Source organism: Pyrus communis, chromosome 7 (assembly GCF_041283825.1).
Source record: "Pyrus communis isolate YQ-2024b chromosome 7, ASM4128382v1, whole genome shotgun sequence".
In the NCBI taxonomy this organism is placed as follows: Eukaryota; Viridiplantae; Streptophyta; class Magnoliopsida; order Rosales; family Rosaceae; genus Pyrus; species Pyrus communis.
Genome location: NC_142571.1, coordinates 18,028,774 through 18,052,134, shown reverse-complemented (window position 1 = coordinate 18,052,134; position 23,361 = coordinate 18,028,774). Strand labels below are relative to the sequence as shown.

Here is a 23,361-nt window from a genome sequence, read left to right as displayed (position 1 = left end):
CACGAACAACGGAAAATAGTTCTCCAATCGACTCATGGACGAGCTCTACGAGAAATACAAATTCAAGCAGCACAAGTCTTCTATGCATCATGCTCCGGGCAACGGTCTTGTAGAATCATTTAACAAAACGTTGTGCAACCTCTTGAATAAGGTGATCAGTTAAACAAAGAGAGATTGTCACGAAAGAATAAGCGAAGCACTTTGGGCATATAAGACGACACATAGGACTCCTACCCAAGCTACGCCTTATTCTCTCGTATATGGCATAAAAGCTGTCCTGCCACTCAAAAGTCAAATCCCCTTACTAAGGATAGTTCTACAAGAAGGCTTGATTGAAGAGGAAAATGCAAAGCTATGACTACAAGAGTTGGAATCACTTGATGAAAGGAGGCTCGAAGCTTAACAACACTTGGAATGCTACCAAGCACGGCTATCCAAAGCATTCAACAAGAAGGTTCACATCAAAGTGGGATGGACCTTACGTAATACAAGAGGTCTACACCAACGGAGCCTACTTAATCATGGTGGAAAATGGCTTAAAGATCAGTCCCATCAATGGTAGATTCTTAAAGCATTACTACCTCTAAAACAAACAAGCAATGATCCTCGCCTGTACAAGCCTAAACTACACACGGCAGCAATGCTCCTTGTTTGCACGAGCATAAAAGGCGACACTCGATACTCCTTGTTCTCACAAGTTTAAAAGGCAACACTCAATGCTCCTCACCTGCATGAGCCTAAACTGCACACGACATAAAGCTCCTCACCTACATGAATCTAAACTACACACAGCACAAAGCTCCTCACCTACACGAGCCTAAACTCCACATGGCACAATGCTCCTTGTTCGCACGAGTTTAAAAGGCGACACTCAATGCTCCTTGTTCACACAAGCTTAAAAGAAGACACCCAACGCTTATGGCCCGCAAAAGCATAAATTGTGTACGGCAAAATCACCATCAAAATCATCATCAAAACCATCAAAAATCCATCACTCCTTTGAACTACGTCATGACTTGATCCCTCCTCAACCTTGGGTATGTAGGCAACTTGAAACTTCAAAACTTCAAAACTTCAAGTACAGCCACATCATCAACAAAACACAAACACTTTGAAGAATAAAGAGCAAATTCAAGAATGTGAATACTTTATTTCTTTAAAGGAAAAATTCGGCTACAAAACCGTATTACAAAATGAGCAAAAAACAAAGACGGCTTCTCCAGTAGTCGACAAGGTGCTATTCCAAGTCATAACTCCACTACAGATGCGATCGCCAAGAAGCTCAAACGAAGCTGGTGAATTGTCATGAACATGGTGCGAAGGATTCAAGATAAGAATCTTTGATCTACACGCCCTTTTCTTCATAGTTGGTCGACCAAATCTTTCACCTCCCAAGATACTTTAGAAAACCACAACTTGATATGCATCGAGTTGTCTTTCGCAATAAGAACAAGCGCCTTAGGGCTAGCTAACAACGCACAAAGCTTCAATGTTGTTCCTCTATCTTGCAAATTGTCTTTCTTCGCAAGAATGGTGATGGTATTGCTCTTAAAGCACTTGAAAAATACCATGGCTGCAATGAAGAAAAAAAGAAAAGACAACATAAGCACAAGGTGGGACGGCAAGAGAAAAAAAGAAGAAGAAAAAAAAATTGCTTCACTAAAGCAAAAGACATGCAAGACAAACCTCGTAAGCGTTGAAGGATGATGATAACAAAGTCACCATGACAAAAAGAAATCAACCACAAAAGCTTGAAGAGCACGCAAAGAGGGTAGCTACAAAATGGTCCTTCAACGCACGCTACAGTAGCAAAGAAAACCAAAATGCTACGCAATCGCACTACACAAACCCGCAACGATTACACAAGTAGTTTCTTACACTGCACGGCAAATAGGGCATCTACAAGACAATCCTTCAACACACGCTACAGTACTAAAGAAAACCAAAATGCTACGCAACCCCGTAGCGATTACACAAGCAGTTTCTTGCACTGCATGGCAACATCACCACCGAGGGAAAACTGTGACCAAAAGGCACTACACAACGCAAACCCTCCGCAGTCTTTTGCACAACACCACACGATAGAAGTGACGCACTGCAACAAGCTCCAAGCAAGCAAAACCCACGGCAAAGCACAGTTGCAAGCACACTGCAAGGATGTGAATTGTGAAAAAAATACACACCCAATTGTCCTATAAATAGGGGTCAATTGTTTCCTAATGCTATAAGGGAAATACATACCCAAATAGCAAAAGAAAAATCAAAACAAGGAAGCAAATTCCAAGCAAAAAATGGCAAGTTTTAGCCAATCTGTGCAAGCAGGACATTTTTGGTGATAATTCGACTTTCCGGAGGAATTTTGATGCAAGACTAATTGGAGAAGGAAGCTAAGAGGCTGATGATTGTTTTGTCAAAATTTCATAATTTTCCCTAAAGCCAAACGTTCCAGTTTTCAAAGTTAATCCCACAGAAGTTGTTTTCCCGTTAGAACTGCACAGCTGTAGGAAAATGATGAGTTGAAGGCTTTCCCGATTTTTCCTAATGGTGTACGATATATGCCTGAAAAAATAAGAGATAAAACTACGTTTCCTATATTTTTACAGAATTTTCCAAAAGAGAAATCGACCTCAAACTTGACATGCAAATCAGATGACATGTTTCCCAAACCAACAAGGGAAATGCATGCTGTTTTTTGCAACAAAAATTATCAAAGAGAAGAAAAGGAAACAAAAAAAAAAAAAAACAACAAAAGGAAAGGTTATCAAAATTTCCAAAACAACAAAGGAAAGAACCCCTCCTTGCCATGGAAAACAAAAGGGGAAAGGAAATAATCCCTCCTTGCCGAGGAAACAAAAAGGGAAAGGAAAAACACCTTCCTTGCCGTGGGAAAAAGAAATGGAAAGGAAAAAATGCACATCCTACTTACCCAAGGACAAGCATTAAAGCTTTCCAAAACCTTGAAGGAAATCATCAAAGCTTTCCAAAACCTTGAAGGAAATCATACAAACTTTCCAAAATCTTGAAGGAAATCAACAAGGCTTTCCAAAACTTTGAAGGAAATCACCAAAGCTTTCCAACATTTTGAAGGAAATTGAAGGAGGTTCCTGTTGGAGAACAATTTAGAAACAATAAAATAACAGAAATACAGAACCGAAATACTTATACTTTATTATTCATAAATACTTGCAATACATAATGCAATTACACAATAAATACAAAAAATTAAAATGATACTAACTTGAATGAATTGAAGGTAGAGGTTAGCGAAAACGCTATGTCCTTCGAACAGTATTTTCGTCCCACTCGTGTGCTTGTGGTTCTACAACGTCTACTCGACCAGGATACAACTACCTAATTCTACAACCCGCACTGGATTATAGAACTCTAGCGAATTGCTTTGTGTGTTTACTCTCTGGAAATTTGTACGGAAGACAAGGAGGAAGAAAAGATGATTGTCACTTGGATACTGTGATTGCAAATATATAGGCTGTTTCACACCCTTTCAAATACCTATTCAGTGTATTTGAAAGTACACAACTCTTTCTAATAGCTATGTCTTTTAATCAAAACGTACAACTCTTTCTAATAGATGTGTCTTTTAATCAAAACGTTTTTTAATTAATAAATTAATTAAAAAACTTAATCCGAAAATTAAAATTAATGAATTTGATTAATTTTAAATTCCAAGGCTATATTAATATTAATTGTATTTAGGCTATATTATATTAATTGTATAATTGTATTTAGGCTATATTATATTCAAGTCTAATCCACACAACCATAAGGCCCAAGCCTTCAATCCATTTCCAAATGGTCCAAGTTCTAATTACTAAGAAAAAGGAATAAGCCTATATAAAGGCTAGTGAAAAAATACTGTTGACCAATGTGGGACAAGAGGATCTCAAACTCCTACAATTCCTACCTAAGAAAAGGAAAAAAAAAAAATTCCTACAACCACAAGGAAAAAATTCAAAAAAATACACCAAATGTATTTTGCCAAAGATTATGGAAAATCAAATACGCACAATACGTATGTGCCGATTTGTCCATTTTCAAATTTTCATTCAAGATCAAGTCTCTACGATCCTTGAAGGAAAAAATTTCATTTCTTTCAAGATCAAGCCCCTACGGCCCTTGAAGAAATGTTTTGTCCAAGAAATATGCCTCAACGGCCCTTGACAAAATTCATCATCTCAATTGAAGATCAAGCCTTGGAATATGTTGAAACCGACCCTTGACGAAATTCATCATCTCAATTCAAGATCAAGAAATGCGCCTCAACAAACCTATATCTGCTCCAAAACCGTCCCAAAATAGCTAGATTTAAGGCTTGGAATATGTTGAAAACTTCTTCAGAATGCCACGAACCCAAGTCATCTTGGGCTCCAAAAATCACAATTAAGCCCAAAAACGTTACTTTCCAACAATGCGTATTACTTCTTTATTTCATCGCCAGAAAATAACCGTTTTGTGAAAAAAATCTGATATTTTGACACGATCAAGCTAAGCGACTCACAAACGTCCTCCAATTGGAATTACTCCAAAAATCATCCATTTGATCACATTTTTCCCTAAAGGAAGTTGAAAATTGTATATTAAAAATACAATTTAAAGTATCAAATTCTTCTAAAATAATAACCAAAATAAACTAAAGTTAGGATAATATGTATAATATAATATTAACTCATCATCAACGCATATAAAGCAATGTGACCTACAACTTCATCATGTCTTATAAGTTTTATCTACATTGTAAGACTCAATACGTGTCATGAAAATTCCAACTAAGTTTTTTCTCCTAACGTCAAACTTAAGATCATGAGATTCCATAAATGTACAGATTATATGAACAAATGTCCAGATGATGATTTCATATATATACAGAGATACGTAGACAAAAATGCAGATGTCTCTTAACCTAACTAGGAAAAAGAGGAATGGTAACCTAATTACGAATTCACAATATCGAATGGGGTAAGTTAATGTGGGGGCCACCAGTTTGTGACCCGTGAATCCATGAAGTGGGTTGGCAATGGCAATGGCAATAGCAATAGCAAACCAATCCATGTCTAGGCTGAAGTAAGACGGGTGAAAGTGAAGAGACCAGGAGATTGGATGAACATATGCAAATTTCAAGAAGGTGCATGAATAGTGGGATCCGCTAACTACTTTCCAACGCAGTAGTCAAAAGACTCCAAACCACAAAAATACATGAGCTGCAAAACGTTGGTGTTAGAAGAGGTCAAATTCTAAATATAAAACTAAAATTTGGCAGTTTATGTAACACTTTGATATTTTTAACTTTTGCTTTCTATTGATATGTCAAATTAAAATATTATTTTATTACAATAAATTATTATAATAAATATTTTAAAACCAAAAACAATACTAAAAATTAATAAAATGCATTTGATAATCAATTTTAAAAAAATTGAAGTTGTTGTCAATTTTGGCACCAAGGTTTAAGGCTACCAATCCATATCATGCCATTTTAGGTTTGGTTTTTTCAGTTGGAAAACATTGTTGCTCTATTTTTTTACCGTTGGTGTTGATTGGACATTTTAATATCACTTTTAGAGATGCTCTTAAATTGTTATTGTATGCCTAGTTAATTAATTACTAATAAATTAGGGGTGAAAAATGACATAATTTTTCTTTCAATGGTTATACACCGATATTATTATTTTAAGGTACATTAAAGAAAACTCGCTTATGGTCAGGTCATTTGTTAAGAATTTTGGCGAATAGATTATTCATGCAAGAAACAAACTTAATAAATTATGATGTCATTTTTGTCAAACTTTCTAAAGAGAGACTGTTATAATCGTCATTCTTCATTGGTGTCATCAGGCATGTCATTTTTGTCACAACTGAACCTTAACCCTATAAATACTCCATTTATTTTATTCTCCGCAACAACTAAAACAAATTCCAAGCTACCTTCTTTTCCCGAATGGAGCTGTTGGGGAGGAGTCCTATGAAAACCCAAGTAAAACTTCAAACCATATTTCTCTCCTTAATTTCATTTCCCTGCATTTTCTCACCAACCAAACATTAATATTTTATGCATTTTATCTCCAAATTTAAGTGACTCGTCTTTTTTTTCTTTTTCATTTTAATCTATGGAAATCAGTTATAAGAAAGCAGAGAGATCTCTACACTCCCTTTTAATCTTCTGCATTCTAGCCATTAGATTGAATAAATTAACAAAGAATCAAATGGCAAAATTAATATAGGGAGTGCATGAGGTTAAAATGGAGTGCGGAAATCATTCCCCATAACAAAAACTTAAAATGCTAATTGGATTTTATTTTTCCCCTTCTATTTCCTATTTGTTTCCTAATTTTGCAGGTGATTAAGTTAGTGCTAGTAGTACTTCTTGTGGTGGCCATGCTAAGAAGGGTTGAGAGCAGAAGAGCAAAAGTCCAAAGATTTGAATCGTTCGAGTGCACTGCAATGAACTGCAGAGCTCACAGTGCTTCACTCACTGATTTTGGAGGAGTTGGAGATGGAAAGACATCAAACACAAAGGCCTTTCAGGCCGCCATTAGTCAGCTGAGCCAATATGAAACAGAGGGCGGTGCGCAGCTTGTTATTCCGGCAGGGAAGTGGTTGACTGGGAGCTTCAACCTCACCAGCCATTTCACTCTCTATCTCCACAAGGATGCTGTTCTCCTAGCTTCTCAGCTCTCTCTCTCTCTCTCTCTCTCTCTCTCTCTCTCTCTCTCTCTCTCTCTCTCTCTCTTGTTTTTTTCATGTTTTCCCAAACATGCATATATATTCACATATATATTTCCTATTTCCTATTTGTGCGGCTTAATCATGTTGAAACTATTTGAGATAAAGGGACTTATTTACAAAATATTAGATTTTTCTTTTGTTACATTAAAGGGATTAGAATGTTGGATTAGACTTTCAATTAGTGTTGATTTCGAATTTATGTCTAAAACAGTATTATTTGGAGTTTAAGGTTAGGGTTTTAGTCTGAAGGTATGGGTAGCATAGTCACATTGGTTAGAGTATGTGTGTTATTTTCTTATCCAAGTTCAAATCTTTTTCACAGTAGTTTAAACATGAAATGTGTAGAATTTTAGTTTATCGAAAAATAAAATCACGATAGAATGCATGATGTTAAAAAAAGAGTTAATTAAATGTTAAAATCACTAACTTAAGAAACTAGTGTTATAAGCAGTGTGGCAGATCTATATAGGGATCTGAGAGGTCCCGGACCCGTCAGCGACCTTGAATCTTTGCTTGAAATTTTTTGAGGACCCCCCGGATCGGAAGAGGAAGGCATATGCAAGCTGCAACGGCAGCGTCTCCACGAAGAAGACGACTGGGTGAAGAAGAAAGAAATGTTCTTTTTTTCAACCCTGGCCCAAAACGCTTGTTTTGGTAAATTTTTTTAATCTTTTAAAAAAATACATAAAGATTAAAACAATTGGCAAAACGCTGCCGTTAGTCCCTTTTTTTGTTTTTAACTCCCCAGCCCCCAGCTCGTCCCCCATAGTCCCATCCTACTTTCAACATCTTGATGCCCCCATTTTTACATGTTCACCGAATCTCCATTTCCCAAAATTTTCAAAACCCTAACATTCTAAATCCCACCCAATATTTTTATTTTTTTCTCCAATATCATACCTCAATTTGTTTCATATCTCCAAACCATCATCACTTGGTTCAAAATTGAAGTTTGTTTTTCGGTATTCTAATCTAATCTCAATTAAATTATATTAGATATTGATGGAGATTTATAGTCTATTATTGATAGTTTTATGTTTGCATACTCATTTGATTATTGGAATTTTGTTTATTGGTTAATTGGTATGTGTTTTTGTGTTTTTTTTAATTATTAATAGTGTATTGTAAGAATAAGAAAATGGGAGATCAATGGCTGAGTGACAACTTAGTTATTTACATTGAGAAAATGATTTTTCATGTATTGGTAATGAAGATATCATATACTATTTTCAGACTATGAAATCTCATTAGTGGATGCTTGAATTAGGATTTTATAGCTTTTAATGTTGTTATGCGTATGATTTATAAATGAAATGTACTATAATTTAAATTTTAAATGTTATTTTTGTATACAAATTTTTTGACTTTTACTATTGGGACCCCTCAAGTTTAAAATCTTGGATCCGTCACTGTAGGAATTAGTATTAACTATTCCGAAATGACGTAGTTTTAAACGTAAGCACGTAGTAATCATCAAAAAATCCAGAATGATGTAATGATAATGTGGTTTGTTTTGTCATATTAACTCAAAATGATGAAATGTGTTTTAGGACATTAATGAATGGCGGCCTGTGCTCAAACCCCTCCCATCTTAGAGCAACTCCAGTGTTGCAAAGACCCCCAAAGGCAACTCACTATTGAATCTCCACAGTGAACAATAACTACCTTTAATGAACATTAACTACCTTTTACATCTCTACCCCTAAACTGAATAGGAATGGCAATGGGCAATAAAATATTAGTATTTTTTATTTTATAAAATAATAAAAAATAATAAAATCAAATTTTGGATATGATATTAATCTGTCTCTTTGTACCACAATTCATTAAATAAGAAATTACAACCCAAAGTATTTGAGAAAATATAAAATTGTGGTGTAAGGTGGAAGATAAATATAAGATATTTATAGAAAAATTAAATTTTTTTTTTAATTTTTAAAATTTTTTATTTTTGATTAATTGTTTACATTTTTTTTTAATTTTATAATGTGATTGACGTTATCCTAATATCAGCCTTGCATCATGTGACCTTAGGCTCTCGGGCCACCAATTCGAGCCGGGCCTCTCATTCGGGCCTCCCCCGATCCCCATTGCCCATAGGCTGGAGTAGATTGCTGGGGCTATTGGATCATTTCTGTCGCTGGTTCATCGGGCTCCAGCTCCCGCTAGAGTTGCTCTTATGGCCGTGGAAGGGACGCGCAGCTGGAAGGTACACCAATCTCATATGGGGAACAAATCTCACTGACATCATTGTTATAGGTACCTAATTTATTTAGTTCAATTTAACTCTACACCTTTTAATTATATATTTTACGCATATATCGACTAGGCACTGTTAATTTCGCAACCATCCTGATTATTGAATTCGAATAAAGGACTAAATTTATTGAGGTCCCTTGATCATTGTAGGTGACAATGGCACAATTGATGGTCAAGGTGAGTTCTGGTGGCAACAGTTCCACAAGAAGAAGCTAAAATACACCGCCCTTACCTGATCGAAATCTCAAACCTCACTCTCCTAAACTCTCCATCATGGAATGTTCATCCTGTTTACAACAGGTAACCAAATATACTCCTACCTAGACATGGTAATTTTTTTCACGGTCTATTAACACAACACGTAATCGATACGAAAATAACAGGTTTCAGGTCAACACGATAACCAATCGGGTTATTATCGAGTCACACGATAAAAACCTGTTAATAACGGATCCTTAACAAGTTTACATGAGAGTGACATGCAGGTAACCCATTTCGACACATTAAAAAAAGTTACTTTGATTATTTTATTTTTTTAACTACTAAAAAACTAATATATGTATATATGTATAATAAATATGTGTTATTGTATTATTATTCTATATAAATTTTAAAAAAAAATTTAAGTTTTATTTATTTATTATTTTTATAGCATACTATAGGCAAAATGTGATTGCATCCTTTACGCTTTGAGGAATGGTAAATCGTCATTTGAATTTTTAAAACCATACAAACCCTCACGAATGGTATTTTTAAGAGAGTTCAAAATAAATAAAGTTCATAATCATTAATGTACTAGTCTGAAAAATGTGAAAAACAATTTTTTTTTTTTGTTTTTTTGTTTTTGAAATAATATTTATGTGACAATATGATATGTATATACTAATTTAGTATTATGTTTTCCATTTTTTTGGGGTCAAATTGTGCTTTTTATTTTCATTATTTATTGATATAAAATATATTTTCTTTAACAAGTAACGGGTTTGGTCATATTATCCGTCACAAAAACGACACAAACACGAAAAACACGATACGAATGTCAGGTGTACTCTTACCAATTAAATCATTTGTAGGACATTACTAACCACATATCTAACACAAGAGCGATTAGCGAATACAGTATAGTTGCATACGTGAGATGACTATAAGTCATTGATGTATTGTAATACACAGACACTTGCATCAACGGTTCACAGGTGGTCATGAGAGCATCTTTAACAATGTAATGCAGCAGACAAATAAGATAGAAGGATCGACAAGTGCCAAATCCAATAACATAAATTTAAATCCTCTGTATTTGATTAATAAATATATGAATAATCTGCAATTAACTCCAATAGAAACCTTTATATAGGGAAAGGAATATGGTAGTTGATGGTTTAACAAAGTTGAATTTTTCTTTGGACTTGGGCTATGTTATGTTGGATGATCCTCCTCCTTCAATCGTTAGCTTACTTCTAGATGATATTTCCAGGGTTGCTAGGACTCGGGCTATTTGTATAAGCCTTTTGGGCTGATGTTCTACCTTGTTTAACAGTTCTGCTTGGACTTTGGACCCCTTTGTAACAAAAAAAAATGCTTTATATAGACATCAAACCCTAATTCTAGTAGTGATTGGAAATCTAATGAATAAAGAAACATAAAAGAAAATTCTAATTAACTAGAAGAAAAAAAAAAAAAAAAAAAAAAAAAGAGACCTAATCCTTGTGGGACAAGGAAAGATAGAATTACCTAAATATTCAACTTTTTCATAACTTATTCAAATAACCCAATTATTCCAACAATATGCCTTTATGTTATAGCCTATTTTATCTGACAGAGGAAGGGGGCCGGCGGCATAGGGAGAGAAAATAGAGAGAGATGTGTTTGTAGAATTGTGTAGAGGAATGTGTGTTATTCCTCCTACGCAGTGCCTTTATTCATAGTAATAAGAGGGAGAATAAATCCTTCATCCCCAAGGAATACAAGTCCATATAGGAAAGAATAACTTGAATCAAATCAAATCTAGGATTTACACAATCACAATTAAACTAGAAAGTTTACAACACTCCCTCTTGAATGTGTAAATACTCAAATAGATTCGGCATCATGTAGAGGTTGAGGAAGTCGACACGTTGGAACTGATTCTAGGAACATGTTATTCTCAATAAGGTAGGAACTTGCATTAGGAAGTAAGTCTCACAAAAAACCCTATGGCTATGGCAAAACCCAAGTAAGGACAAAATCCATAGTCTAATGAAAAATGTGTGAGTAATGCAAAGTCAAATGAAATGTCTATGGGATGTCATTAAGGATATGATCAACCCAAAATGGGTGCCTCATTCAAACCTAGTTAGATAGCAAAAATCTAGTGGGAAAAATGTTCCTAATCGTAGGGAAAAAGAGTACATTAAGATCAAGCAAGTATACTTCAGGATACTCCCCCTGAGTTTGACACAATTCCAAAAAGAACTAGCAATTTTACAACTCAGAAAGTTTACGCATACAAATTCCTTGAACAAGCTTCTGAAACATCGCCTTTGGTAGTGATTTGGTGAAGACGTCGGCCAAATTGTCTTGTGAATGGATATGCATGACTTCAATCTACTGATGCTTTTGTTGTTGATGTGAGAAGAAGAACTTCGGCACAATGTGCTTGGTGTTGTCTTCTTTGATGTAACCCTTCTTAAGCTGTTCAATGCATGTTATGTTGTCTTCATAAATCGTCATTGGGACATCAACGACAGGGTAAAGATCGCAAGAACTTCGAATATGGTCCACAACTGCTCTCAACCAAAAGCATTCCCAAGTTGCTTCATGTAAGGTAAGAATTTCAACATGGTTAGACGAAGTGGCAACTAAGGTCTATTTAGTTGACCTCCAAGAGATTACGGTGCCTCCAATGGTAAAGACATAACCCGTTTAAGAGCGCACTTTATGTAGATCAGATAAGTATCATGTGTCGGCATAACCAACAAGGCGAGAATCGACTAGAGATAAGGGGGTGCAGCATCACTCAAGGATCCATAGTGATAAAATAAGCCCAGATTCGTAGTACCCTTAAGGTAACGGAAAATGTCTTTAACACCAGTCTAGTGTCTGCATGTTGGTGCATTACTGTATCTTGCCAAAGATTAATAGCGAAGGAGGTGTCTTGTCTAGTGCATTGAGCTATATACAATAAAGCGCCTATTGCACTTAGATAAGGAACTTCAGGCTCCAAAATCTCTTCAGCATCCTCTTTTAGATGGAATGGATCTCATTTTTCATTTAGCAATTGAACGACCATAGGAGTACTCGAAGGCTTCGCTTTATCCTCGTTAAAGCGGTACAACACTTTCTGGGTGTAGTTCATTTAATGTACTAAGATTTCATTCGAACAGTGCTCTATCTCGAGACCGAGACAGTATCAAGTATTTCCTAGATCTTTCATCTCAAATTCTGACTTCAAGTGTGTAGCAGTTCTTGCGAGCTCTTCAGAAGTTCCAATGAGGTTTATGTCATCGACATATACTACAGCTATCGCAAAACCAGAATGTGACTTCTTAATGAACACACAAGGGCATAGTGCATTGTTCACATATCCCTGACTAGTCAAATACTCACTCAAACGGTTATACCACATTCTTCCAGATTGCTTCAAATCGTAGAGTGAACACCTCAGCCAAATTGAGAGCGTGTTCCGGGGTTTGGAAATATCTGATCCAGTCAATGTAAGTACTTCGAAAACTTTCATATAAATTTCTGTATCAAGATCCTTATAGAGATACATAGTTATTACGTCCATCAGCTGCATACTCAGTTTTTCAGAAACTGCCAAACTGATAAGCTAACGAAAAGTAATCACATCCATAACGGGTGAATAAGTTTCGTCATAGTCAATCCCAGGGCGATGTGAAAAACCTTGGGTAACAAGACGAGCTTTGTAACACACAATTTCGTTCTTCTCATTACGCTTCTGAACGAAAACCCACTTGTAGCCAACGGGCTTCACATGTGGAGAAATATGAGCTACAAGCCCAAACACCTTATGTTTCGCAAGCGAGTTAAGTTCGACCTGGATTGCTTGTTTCAAGTTTGACCAATTGGTTCTACGTCGACAGTCATCAACGGAACGGGGTTCAATGTCATCGCTCAACATGATCTCAGTAGCTACTACATATGCTAATGCATTGTCGACGATCATCTCATTTCTACACCAAACGTCATCTAAGCTAGCATAATAGACCAAAATATCACGATTCTCAGAAGGTGGATTTGTCTATTCAAGGACGCTTCTGTAATCTAAAATTTTCTCATGAGTTGGATATAATGAATAAGCGACAATCGGATTCACGGTAGGATGTTCAAGTGCCTATGTCGTGGGTTTCTTCTTCCAGAGTTGTGAATCCTTTGAACCAAAAAGTCTACCACACTTTTGTGTAGGGGCAGATGATTGGCTAGTCACTCATGTACGTGGATCACCAGAGTTGGTTTCCCGGGCTTCCAAGAGAGAAGTCTATCGTATATTTGGTACATCCATCTTTGCAGGCACATTTGCAGCTAGAATATGTGATCTTGTCATTCACGTTAGATCGGTGAAAGCATCTGGCATGCTCTGAGCTATACTCTAAAGATCTAATATGCGCTGCACTTCAGTTTCAAACTGAGCGGTGCAGGGATCTAAATGAGACAAAGTGGGAGTTGTCCACGATAATTCACGTTGTTCTTCAGGAATGTTAACATTCTTATCTCCCCCTAACGACGAGAAGACTGTCTCATAAAAGTAACAATTCGTGAAACGAGCGGTAAATAGATCACCTATCAAAGGTTCTAAGTAACGAACAATCAAAGGAGAATCATATCTGACATGGATTCCCATCCTTCGCTGAGGCCCTATTTTTGTACGTAAAGGCGGCGAAATCGGCACATAGACTACACAACCAAAAACGTGCAGATGCGATATGTCGAGTTCATATCTGGTAACCAACTTAAGGGTGTTATATGGTTGGGTCACAACAGGCCTTAGGTGGATCAACATGATTGTGTGCAATATTGCATGGCCCTAAGCAGCGATCGGGAGCTTGGTACGTATAACCAACAATCAAGCAATCATTTGTAAGCGCTTAATGAATGCCACTACCAGGCCGTTTTGGGTGTGAACATGAGGTACAAAATGTTCAATTTCAAACCTAGCCGACATGCAATAGTCACCAAAAGTTTTAGATGTGAATTCTCCAGCATTATCCAATCGAATAGATTTGATCGAATAATCAGGGTGGTGAGCCCTAAGCTTAATAACATGAGCCAACAGTTTGGAGAATGCAGCGTTCCTTATGGACAACAAGCACACGTGTGACCAACATGTGGAGGCGTCAACCAAAACCATAAAATATCTAAATGGTCCACATGAAGGGTGAATTGGTCCACAAATGTCCCCTTGAATCTTTAGTAGAAAAATAGGAGGATTCAAACGAATCTTGTCATAAGAAGGCTTAATAATAAGCTTTCCAATGGAACATGTTTGACATGCGATTCCTTGAGTCGAACCTAAACTTCGGGTTAGTGGATGCCCGTGTGGTGATTTGAGGATACGGCACATCATTGCTCGTCCAGGGTGTCCCGAACGATCATGCTAAAGTGTAATTTCGTGGTCCCAGAGGTACGGTTAGCCACATAGTGGCTTCCTATAGGGCGTATAGTCATAGTATACAGATCACTCGAGATACGCTTCATCTTCTCTAGAATGCGCTTCTGGCCATATTCGTAGAAAGTTATGCACAAAAACTCAACTTCGTCTTCTACATAGGTTTCAGTGTGGTAATTATCATCTCTAATGTCCTTAAAACTTAACAACGTTATTTCGAAACGTGGAGAATAAAGTGTCTCATCAATGGTCAAAATTGTACTATTGGACAACATTATACGTGCCTTACCGTATTATTCGATCAAGTTGGATGGGCCTGAGAGGGTTGTTAAACGTGCATTCTTAGGTATGAAGTTAGTGAAATAGATGCGTTCACGCAAAATGGTGTGTGTGGTTGCATTATCTGCCAAACAACTAACTTCCCCACTAGTCATACCTAAGAATACTAACGGAGATATAAGGATCTCAACGTTTCAACCAAAATCCTAGAAATTTGAATCGGAATTTCAACGAAAATCTGACGAGATTTGAAGGAATCTCGGTCAATCTACGTCAGTGGACGAGCTTCAGGGTGTTAGGATGGTGACCCAAGGCCAACGTTGGGTTGCAAGCCCACCTGTGATGGTGAAGACGCCATGGAAGGCATCAGGGTTTCTGTTTCAAACCTAGAGCCCTTGGCTCCAACTTGTGGTCTCGTGGCTTGGCACGACTGAGCCATACAGACTACAAGCCTGGGCTAGCAGCTCGGGTTTGCAGCTCAGATCGTGGGTTCGAAGAACCCTAGCAGTTTGCGACTTTTTTTATTATTATAAAATTCAATTGCATGCACATTCAATTCAATAATTTAATGCATGGATATATATTTGATGCAATTCATGGCAAATATCAAATTCACATAATTCAACAATTATGGATATAATGCATACACAATTTATGTAGAATCTAAAATTCGAAAAACGTAAAGTTGAGTCGTGCATTATGGTGAATATTCATACTATCAAGGCTGCAAAAATATCGAGATAAAAACCGTTGTTCTGGAAGAACCTAATTGCATGATGATATGGATGAACTGGTTTGATGTAGAAAGCTTCCACGTCAAATTCTTAAGCGTAGCGATAGGAGCGTGCTGATAACGTGTTGTAGCCTATTTTATCTAACAGGGGAAGGGGATCGGTGGCACAGGTAGAGAAAATATAAAGATATGTGTTTGTAGAATTGTGTAAAAGAATGTGTGCGCATTGCATTTATTTATAGTAATAAGAGGGAGAAGAAATCCTTCATCCCTAAAGAATACAAGTTCATATAGGAAATAATAACTATAATAAAATCTAATATAAAATTTATACAATCACATTTAAACTAGAAAGTTTACAACACTTTCAATATATTTTTTTTTTCACAAAATACTTTATCGTTGAACGTAATTTTTTTTTTTTTTTTTTTTTTTGCATCGTAATTTTAGCCACTTCAATCGAGCTTGTTTGTACTACATCACCATGTATTCATTATGAGGTTCAACCACATGGCACTCAATCAATGGTATTTTTATTTTTGTTTCCCACTTTCAAGATTATTAGATGATTAAGATTATGAAATTATGTTGTTGCAGTAATATTCTTGTGAAAGGGATTACAATCATAGCTCCAATTTCATCTCCAAACACAGATGGCATCAACCCAGGTTATAGTCAATTGAAATATCATTTCAGACACCTCATTAATTGAACTTTAATTTGTGTATTTCTTTTTACAAAATCGATGTTTTAATTTACTCTAAGTTGCATGAAAGTAGGTCTGAACTTAGATACAAGTGGCCAAGTATGCTAACTGGCCTAATTCATATCTCGAACTTTTGGTATTTTGTTGCAGATTTTTGCACCAATACGAGAATAGAAGACCGCTACATAGTCTCAGGAGATGACTGTGTGGCTGTTAAGAGCGGATGGGATGAGTATGGCATAACATTCGGAATGCCTACAAAACAACTAGTAATCCGGCGGCTCACATGCATTTCTCCCTACAGCGCCACCATCGCATTAGGCAGCGAAATGTCCGGCGGGACCCGAAATGTCCAAGCCGAAGACATCGTGGCCTTCCGTACTGAATCGGGTGTTCAGATCAAGACAGCCGTAGGGAGAGGAGGGTACGTGAAAGACATATACGCGTCAAGATTCACCATGCACACAATGAAATGGGCGTTTTGGATGACCGGCAATTACGGGTCACATGCTGATGGCAAATATGATAAAAATGCAGTGCCTGAGATCAATAATATTAACTACAAGGACATGGTGGCAGATAACGGAACAATGGCTGCAAGGTTGGAAGGCATTGCCGACCACCTGTTTACCGGGATTTGCATCTCGAATGTGACAACTGGACTAGCGGCGAAAGCTAAGAAGCAGCCATGGACGTGCACTGATGTTGAAGGGATTATGAGTGGCGTGACGCCTCGCCCTTGCGATCAGCTGCCGGATCAGGGTGCTGAGAAAGCTACCGCTTGTGATTTTCCTGCAGATGATCTGCCAACTGACTTGGTGGAGCTCAAACAGTGTACGTATAGGATGAGCTATGTAAACAATCCTGAAATCATGTACTATTACTCGTGTTTTTCACTGTCTTCTAGTAAAAGCTAAATTATCAGACCGCCATAAACCTTGGCTATTTTTTTCCCTCCAGCAATATTTCGAGTACATGAAATTCGGAAGGAAAATGATTGTTGCACACCCTCTTTCTCCTTCGACACACCCCTGTTATTAGAAGTTTCTAAGCAAGGCATTTTATTAGATTTTCACAACGAAACAAAGCGGCAATTTGTCTCGGAGTCCTAACAGTGGAAAGAAGCCCGAAGGCAAAACGCATAATATACAGAGTCGAGGGTTTTCATGACAAAAGGCAACTGTTCACGCTAAGACCTACCATTCTAAACAGATACAACTGCAACACTAGAGGATCTTACATCGGTGCCGGCCGATGATCGGATTATAAGCCGCTAACCAGCACGAACCTGCACCACCGAGGGATTGGAGCTCTAGAGACTCACAGATTAGACCAGCTAGGCAGCCTTCAGAATCCCTTTCACACATTTAACAGTTACAGACATCCAAAGACGTTAATGTTGAATGAATGACATTTCAGGGCGATTTCTCAAGAAATCCCGATTGGTCCAGCAAAGTTTTTATAATTTCATTCTCCTGGAGGATCAAGTGGGTTCTATGTAGAATATGATTGTAATCCGTTTTGAGATTACTTTCTACGAGTATACAACAGATTATATCATGACCCTCATTGAATAGGATCTGGATTGAACCTTACGGACTCTCTCCAGATGAGCTCCTTGATATTCTCTTCAGTAAACGAGGGTTGCTCAAAATCAAAATTGAAAGGCATTGGGCAGACAGGCTCCTCGTTTATATCATGAAGAGGCGCCAAGTATGGGTGGCAAAGAGCCTCATCAACTGCAAAGCACCGGGGAGAAAAACAATCGTCAATGCAATTAACAAAGAAGAAAATCATCAGCGAGTAAAATGGCTCCAGTTGCTCTATTAATAAGCTCTCTCACAAAAGTTATATGCACAATTTGTTTACCAAGCATTCTTAAAGTACTGCAGAACTCCGTATTTGAAAATGACAATACATGCACTGCCATTTCTAAATCTAAACATCACAAAACTTTCCGCCAGAGGATACAGGAATTGTAACTAGTAAGTTCCAGTTCATAGAAAATCCTGCAGGATTCTGAGATCCCCAATATCATTTATGTCATAACCAAACTGGTTGAAGTGCAACACAATAACTAAGTATACCTGTAATACGCCTGTTTGGGTCAAAGATAAGCATCTTCTCTAGCAAATCTATAGCGCTAGGAGACATATCAGGAAACCCAAGAGAGAAGTTCCGCTTTGGGTACTGAGGTAGTTGTCGAACATATCTTCGAGCATTATCACTTCGTAAAAATCCAAGGCTGGAGTCATCAGGTGAGCCTAAGAGCTGTTGAACACAAAAGGAAAACATTGCACCAGTTGGCCAAGATCGTTTGAAAGATTATTATTATGAGACGCGTTCATTGTCTACTTCACACCCTTAACTATACAAATTAATCGTATTAGAAGTTCATTATTGATACTTTCCACAGAATCAGTACGGTTTATGCACTGTCTAACACTTGGCAACAAGAAACATAACCAAATGTAAAGCAGATGGAACCCCTTCCGCTCGTTAAGTGAAAAAAAAAAAGGTTTTCGGAGAATTCTCATTAAAAGTATGACATGTTTGTAATGTAGAAACCAGTGGCATAACAGTCTAAATTCAGTTAGAAAGACCTAGAAATCATACCTCTGTTATGAGTCTCAGCTGATGTACATAATCTTTGCCAGGGAATAGGGGTTTTCTGTTCATGATTTCACCTAGAATGCAACCTACAGACCATATATCGATTGCTGCAGTGTACTCCGAACAATTAAGCAGCAATTCTGGTGCACGGTACCAACGAGTAACAACATACTCAGTCATGAAATCAGTTTCAGACGTTGTCCTTGCCAGACCAAAATCTCCAATCTTAAGGTCACAATTTGCATTCATGAGCAAATTGCTGGGCTTTAAATCACGATGTAAAACACCTGCTGAATGTACATATTTGAGCCCTCGTAACAACTGGTACAGAAAGTACTGCAAAGGTGGAATTTAAACAACAAATTAGTGAGATCTCAGACATGTATAACCGAAATCATGCTCATGAGAATGGTTGATAATCAAGGCTAAAATGCAGAGAATTTTAGCTTAGTTATCGCAAGTAAAAGTTCTAAACTATAGTCACTCCGAATATGAAAGGTTCAGAAAACTAGGAAATGTAAATCCATTGTTGAAGTTCCAACTAAAGAATAAAAGAAACATGTCATCTCATTGATCTACAAGCTACCAAAGCAAAGGACCAGAACCTTGTTTTTAAGATGAGACGAACATCATTTCTCACGATTTATTATCAAGCTATGGAAAGATATATGAAAAGATTCGACTGCATTTAAAGCTATCAGTGTGTACCATATTCATTAGTTGCTTAATTCAACCTACTTCAGTGACAAGCATATATTGCCACCACCGATAACCTAACAAATAAAATCTGGAATATAACTATGAAATCTTGGTTGTTTGAACAAACAACAACAACAACAAAGCCTTTTCCCATTAAGTGGGGTCGGCTGTATGAATCCTAGAATGCCATTGCACTCGGTTCGAACAAACAGAAAAAGAAATTAATGTCAATGGCTCATTGCCCTCCTGAGGATTCTCATCCATATGAACTACAAGCACGTACAGTTACTATATTCAAATGGCATTACAAACATAATATAAACCAAGAAACTATTCTTAAAAGCTGAAAAACTTTCCATAAGATGCTCAACAATACTAGCTTCAAGAATCAAATGGCATAGCAAGTATAACATAAACAGATTGACGAAAAACAAAAAGTACAACAAAAATTAAGAAAAGAAGGCCAACCCGACAATGATCATCATTTAATGGTTGGTTGGACCGTATAATCTGATGAAGATCAGTGTCCATTAATTCATAAACAATGTAGACATCGTTGAAGTTCTCCTTCTGTGGAGGCCGTATGATGTCTTTGATGGCAATAACCTGCAGAAAGAACTAACTTGTAAGCCGTTGACTCCAGAAATACAGGAAAAAATTATTTAGCATGATCTGGATTCTTAAGTTTTTTTATCAAAATATGTGCAAACAGGGAGACTTGAGTTCATGAGAGATCTCATTTAGGTGCTTAAGGCAGGGTTTTATTGCAGGGAAACACTGCCCATTCTAGAAACCCTTGTATGAAACCCACATTGCGGCTAGTAGAGCAGAAGTCAAAACATGACCCTCAAGGCCTCTGAAAAATATTTGTATATCAACAGAACTACACAAAATAATCATTTTAAGTGAGTCTTCTACTACCACAGGTTGCAAAAGATGGAATTCTTTAAACACATGTACAAGAAAAGCCAATTGTTTTATGGGGCCAAACACAAAATATCTGCAAGCGATGTACATAAATGACATAAGAGATCCTCATAGGAACATGAACGACAGAAGGTCACAAAAAATTACATTTTCATGATCCATGTGCCGAAGAAGTTTAATTTCTCGTAAAGTCCTTTTGGCATCTATTCTGTTGTCAAATGCATTACCAATCTTCTTAATGGCAACCTCCTCACGAGTCTCAGCGTTGACAGCAGCACTGAATGCAACCAAAAAAATCATCTACTTTCAAATTTGTTATAACTCATACGATGTAAGTCAAATGAATAGAAAACAAATTCTCATTGATAAACTTTAAATATCATATCATTCACACGACCAAAAAAATGAAGACTGCATCTGAGACACACTACTTCACTAAGTCACAATGACCCAATACAGAGAGATATAAGACATAGAGATATACCAAGAGGGAAGACAGAGTCAATTTCAGTAATTGAAAGAAGGGGCAAGGGGAGATGGAAACTAATATGGGTGGACTTTGCAAGGAAGGATTTCAATTAGAGATGGAATAAATATTTGAGCAATGAATAGGCAAAAAGATTCACATTGATGACTCTAAATAACACGGAATACAACTTGATGTGCTCGATCCTGATTTTCTAGAATAATGGCTTAGCTGAGCTCAGCAGAGCATATATCTCTTCAAGATATACTCAAAAGCACATTGATGACGCACGGTTTTTTTCAACTTCAATATTTTCACAGAATCGCAATCTCATTGAGACAGCTAAAATCCACTTGTGGACTACAACTTCCACCAAAGGATACATAGCACATAACTAAACCCAGCTTAAAAACACAAATCAACAGCTTTAAAATCTCATTTAGACCACACGGAAATATGAATAAAACTGGATTACTGTAAACAAAGAAACCAACTAACCTTCCATACACCTCAAGTTATTTCCTGATTACATACCCAAAATTCCCCAACCAACAAAACTTCCCTACCGCAAAACACCAAAAATCGCATTAACTACACAAGAAAACAAAACCCACAAAAATAAAAATAATCCCTAACAAATCCAGATTAAATTAACTAACTAAACTCAAACTCAGATTAAATAATCCCTAACAAAAACAAAAAAAAAACCCACAAACTCAGATTAAATTAACTAAAGGTTCGATCACAATCAGAAAGTGCTTTTCCCGCTTCTTGAACCAAACTAACTCAAATCCACTTTCTATCAACAGCAGGAACTTCAAATGGTATAACCAAACTATTCTCAAAGATTTCAAGCAACAGCAATCAAACAATCAAAAGGAAATCCAAAGATAACAAATTAAAACTACAATCTCAAAACCCAGTAAAGATAACAAGAAAAGCTCAAACCCAATAAAAATTGAATCTTACCAGACGATACCATAAGCCCCTCTGCCGACGGGCCTAATGGGCGGGACATACTTCCTGGAAACTTCAAAGAGGTTGCCATACACATTGTACTGAACGTAGCGTCCGCCGTGGGTCGGCACCCCTCTGATGTTGTGGTCACCAGCCGGAGCAGCGCTGGACTCCATGGTCAACCCGGGGGGGTCCGAATCCGAAACGGTTCGAGACCCAGATAGGATTTCGGATCTAGAAAGCTGAGAGAGAGAGAGAGAGAGAGAGAGAGAGAGAGAGAGCTGCGGAGGAGCTTTAGAGGTAATGGAGGAGGCGAGCTGCTGCTAATGCAAAATTTTTGGAGGGGTGTCGGTAGCTGTAATTTGAAAAGGTTTTCACATTTCTTTCTTTCTTTGTTTTTGGGGTTTTTGGGAAATTCCAAAGAAATCTGGGGAGTAGTGTGTAAGGGGGGAGAGAGAGAGAGAGAGAGAGAGAGCGAGAGCTTTCAAGGAGGGCTTTTGAACTGGAAAAAACTTGGGTGACCCGTGAAAGAAATGGACTTTTTAACTCTTCTTTTTGTGAGGTTTTGGTGTGGCATCTTGATGTTATGTGCTTTGAATTTACCTTTCCCTAAAAATTAGCAGAAAATAATCACTTAATACTAAAGCCGAGTAGTATTGTTCTTATAAGCGATAAGTTTTAGGTTTGATTCTCGTCAAAAAGAAATTTGAACCACATTATTATTAGCTCATTATGAGGCTAAGCTTATCTATTTCCCTTAATGTAAATGATATCATTTGTTAAAAAAAAAAAAAACAGAAAATATAACTAAAATTTAAAATCGTGTTGGGTTTTGATAGGATGGCCTTCCTTGGGTCCTTAGATCTTTGTTTAATATAAATATCAAATCTAACATTAAAACAACTAAGAATGCTTTTCTCCAAAGTAGCTAAGAATTTTTGTTGAGGGAAAAGTCAAAAGTCTTCTCATGTTATTGATTGTCATTCGGATAGTGTTGATTGTCATTGAGTAAGAATATTTAACACTCAATGGTGATGACTCAAGTATATTTACCGATGAGTGGAATACTTAATACTCAATGGTGATGACTCAAGTATATCAGCGATGAGTAATTCAATGGTGATGACTCAAGTATATATACCATTTAACAGTTTCAAAATGAAACGAATCTAAACTAAGTTATTACTAACTCATAGCGAGCAAAACCTACTATCTCACCCCGAGACTATAAAAAACAATTTGAGAAAGGCTAAAAGTTGAAGTTTTGAACTTTTGACCCTTTTACTTCAAAGGAAGTTTGGTTTTAGTATGTCTCTTGAGTCGTATCATACCAATTGAATTCTTGAAATAGATGAGTAGGGCACTCATGCCCTTTG

General features: G+C 37.0%; 2 protein-coding genes and 1 pseudogene across 2 annotated transcripts; 2 read left to right on the top strand and 1 right to left on the bottom strand.

The window, feature by feature from the left end:
• Positions 1–34: 34 nt before the first annotated feature.
• On the top strand, positions 35–9,236 carry LOC137734824 (putative polygalacturonase). The gene is made up of 4 exons (XM_088697402.1): positions 35–151; positions 6,352–6,669; positions 8,901–9,000; positions 9,151–9,236. Exons 1-4 carry the CDS (start codon positions 35–37, stop codon positions 9,234–9,236), a joined length of 621 nt encoding a protein of 206 aa, XP_088553528.1.
• A 7,237-nt stretch (positions 9,237–16,473) lies between these two features.
• Positions 16,474–17,259, top strand: LOC148695808 (putative polygalacturonase pseudogene; annotated as a pseudogene).
• A 98-nt stretch (positions 17,260–17,357) lies between these two features.
• LOC137734825 (mitogen-activated protein kinase homolog MMK2) lies at positions 17,358–22,575 on the bottom strand. Its single transcript, XM_068474115.2, has 6 exons — positions 21,998–22,575; positions 20,710–20,839; positions 20,104–20,241; positions 18,940–19,272; positions 18,411–18,594; positions 17,358–18,062 (listed from the first exon to the last, which is right to left on the bottom strand). The coding sequence occupies exons 1-6, from the start codon at positions 22,159–22,161 to the stop codon at positions 17,890–17,892; spliced, it is 1,122 nt and encodes a 373-aa protein (XP_068330216.2). The 5' UTR covers positions 22,162–22,575; the 3' UTR covers positions 17,358–17,889.
• Between the last annotated feature and the right edge of the window lie 786 nt (positions 22,576–23,361).

Excerpts from the sequence above, each read along its gene's own strand:
- LOC137734824 (XM_088697402.1), top strand. The coding sequence starts at position 35 with ATGGACGAGCTCTACGAGAAATACAAATTCAAGCAGCACAAGTCTTCT. Across the intron at positions 152-6,351 it reads TGTGCAACCTCTTGAATAAG|GTGATTAAGTTAGTGCTAGT; the intron begins GTGATCAGTTAA and ends CTAATTTTGCAG. Across the intron at positions 9,001-9,150 it reads CACTGACATCATTGTTATAG|GTGACAATGGCACAATTGAT; the intron begins GTACCTAATTTA and ends TGATCATTGTAG.
- LOC137734825 (XM_068474115.2), bottom strand. The coding sequence starts at position 22,161 with ATGGAGTCCAGCGCTGCTCCGGCTGGTGACCACAACATCAGAGGGGTG. Across the intron at positions 20,242-20,709 it reads GGCACATGGATCATGAAAAT|GTTATTGCCATCAAAGACAT; the intron begins GTAATTTTTTGT and ends TTCTTTCTGCAG. Across the intron at positions 19,273-20,103 it reads TAAATGATGATCATTGTCGG|TACTTTCTGTACCAGTTGTT; the intron begins GTTGGCCTTCTT and ends CCACCTTTGCAG.